The sequence below is a fragment of the Stegastes partitus genome, unplaced genomic scaffold, assembly GCF_000690725.1.
Source record: "Stegastes partitus isolate 25-593 unplaced genomic scaffold, Stegastes_partitus-1.0.2 Scaffold837, whole genome shotgun sequence".
NCBI lineage: Eukaryota > Metazoa > Chordata > Actinopteri > Pomacentridae > Stegastes > Stegastes partitus.
This window is the reverse complement of record NW_007578568.1, coordinates 232,041-234,591: the sequence shown is the minus strand read 5'-3', so window position 1 is coordinate 234,591 and position 2,551 is coordinate 232,041. Positions and strand designations below refer to the sequence as shown.

Here is a 2,551-nt window from a genome sequence, read left to right as displayed (position 1 = left end):
AAGGCAGTTCACGTTGGCAGCAGAGAGCATTGTGGGAGTTCAGCGAGCATCAGGCACGGTGACAGAGACTCTGAGGAGGTTGATGACGTCCAACCAGCTTGGTGTTCCTGCTTGTGATTGGCTGATGCCGTCAAGCTGTATCTCCCACTGAAGCTGTAAACTCACTCTGTCCATGTATGATGTCATGAAGTAGCCTCTGCTGCTCGATATACATCTGAAGAACTAAGGACGAAACTGCTGACTGTTGATGAATGAGGTATTAAAATAGTGTTCTGATCAGCACCTGGTTCACTTTGAGAACCTGAACTTGGTTCTGAAACTGAATCCAGGACGTAGATGTCAGAAGATGCTCATAAAATGCAGTTTAACTAAAAGTTCAGGAGATAAGCAGCTGGTGACCTGAAACCACCACAGAAGAAGAAGCTGGATCAGTGTTTTAATGAAACCTTGGTTAGTTTCCTGCGCTTTGTTCCCACTCTGGTCTTCTGCACCTTCATCCACCTCCACAGCTCATGTTTATTCAGATCAAGCTCCATGTTGTAAAGTTTGTCTCCGTCTGAGTCTAAATTTATCTTGCTGTCAGCTGGGGGGGCGTGGCCTGTTACCCAACGCCGTGATAAAACCAATATAGATGCAGCTGCTGCAGCATAACTTTCCTTAAGAGGAATCTGAGGTTTATTAAGGAATTAACTGCCGGGACGACGTGTCCAAATCATCCTTTTAAAATGGAGCACGTCAGCGAGATGAAGATAAATGAGAGTCGGGATCAGCGTTAATCTTTTATCCTCATTTCATCGGCTGTCAAACTGGAGGTTCAGGTTTCTGCTGCACCTCTGACGTTTACAGCAAGAATCCTGAAGCGAAACGATGAGCTCATCGGTGACTTGACAGTCGAACACTTTGTCTAAATTGTCTCGTTATCATTGTTTAACTGTTAATGAACCTTTCAACCAACAGAAACCCTCTCTCACATTAACGTTTAGTTTGAATTTGATAAAGTGCTGGAACAACATCCCGACATCTCTCCATCTTCCTCCGTTTAGCTTCCAAACAACCTTGAATCTCTTCTGCTATTTTCATCTTTTGTCTAGAGAGGAACTGATCCAACTGTTTCAGTCCGACACCGACTTCGACACCAGACCTTTGCGCATCAGTAGATCTGGTACCAGCTACATTAATCAGTCATGCTGGGATATTCCGTCAACACTCGAACCACTGAGGCTTCATTTAAGCAGCAATGACATCATGTCATGATGTAGTTTGGTTGTTCGATTCCATCATCTGTTTTTTTTTACACTTTAACACTGAAGAAAAAAGCGACTAAATTCAGCTTGTGTGGTTTAACACATTTACAGTTCTAGAGTATCTCATTACAGATTGAAATGTTCAAATATATTTCATAATTCATAAATAATTGAGACTACAACAAACAGCTGTCAGCTGTTCTGGAGCTACAACAACCTCCGGCCTCCACACAAGACCTCAACATGAAAACTTTGAGTCACTCTAAAATATCTTCCAGTGAAACTTGTTTTTTTAATCTGAGGTGTTAAGTGGGTGTCATCTGACATCAGTGGTCTGAAATGTCTGAGATCAAACATACGTGAAGCTGCAGACACTCTGAGACTCTTCACAGCTTTTATATTTTTATGACTCTCATATTCACATTTTGTTGCAAAGAGCATTGTTCCTGTCCATAAAGATGTCGTCATTGAATGCTGCCTGATGTTTTCTGCAGCAGAGACGGCGCCTCCGAACTTCGTCCAGAGACTGCAGAGCCTGACGGTGAGACAGGGCAGCCAGGTGAGGCTGGACGTCCGAGTCACAGGAATCCCAACACCTGTTGTAAAGTTCTACAGAGAGGGAGCCGAGATCCAGAGCTCTGCTGACTTCAGGATCCTCCAGGACGGAGACCTGTACAGCCTGTTGATCGCCGAGGCCTTCCCAGAGGATTCTGGGACGTATTCTGCCACCGCCACCAACAGCAGCGGCCGGGCCACGTCCACCGCCGAGCTGCTGGTTCAGGGTGAGGACCGACGGCTCGCTCAGATTATTAAACATGTCACATTGCAGCATGTTTACTGATAATTAGCATGTTGTTTTTTATAATTACACAGCTAACAATAAGCCTGACTGAGGTGTTGTAGTGTTGAATCCAGACCAGACTCACCCTCTGTGTGTTCATGCTGCAGGTGAGGAGGCTGTACCGACGAAGAAAACCAAGACTATTGTGGCCACATCCCAGATGGCGACTTCTCAGACCAGAGTTCAGAAGGTGAGAAAGACTAATTAAAGATGTTCTAATCAGGGATTTTTACAAAGATCTGATCCGATACAGATTTTCTTGATACACAGTTCATTTAATTCAAGTTCATTCAAATCAATCCAGTGTTTCTGCTTGGCTACTGCATATCTCTACAATATCTCCACATTTCTGCCTCCAGTCTGTTCCTTAATGCTCTGTAGGTAGAACCTTGTTGTAAAGCTCCAGCAGAACCCTGTCTAAATGTAGAGTTAGAGGGTAGATGTAGGGTTAGACGGTAGATGTAGG

At 44.3% G+C, this 2,551-nt stretch overlaps 1 protein-coding gene across 1 annotated transcript in view; it reads left to right on the top strand.

Annotated features, from left to right (window-relative positions):
* The window catches only part of ttn.2 (titin, tandem duplicate 2), a 236,644-nt gene that overhangs the window by 6,667 nt on the left and 227,426 nt on the right, over nt 1-2,551 (top strand). The window contains exons 4-5 of the mRNA XM_008292835.1: nt 1,739-2,026; nt 2,193-2,275. Coding sequence (XP_008291057.1) covers nt 1,739-2,026; nt 2,193-2,275 — 371 coding nt within the window. The remainder of the gene's footprint in view (nt 1-1,738; nt 2,027-2,192; nt 2,276-2,551) is intronic.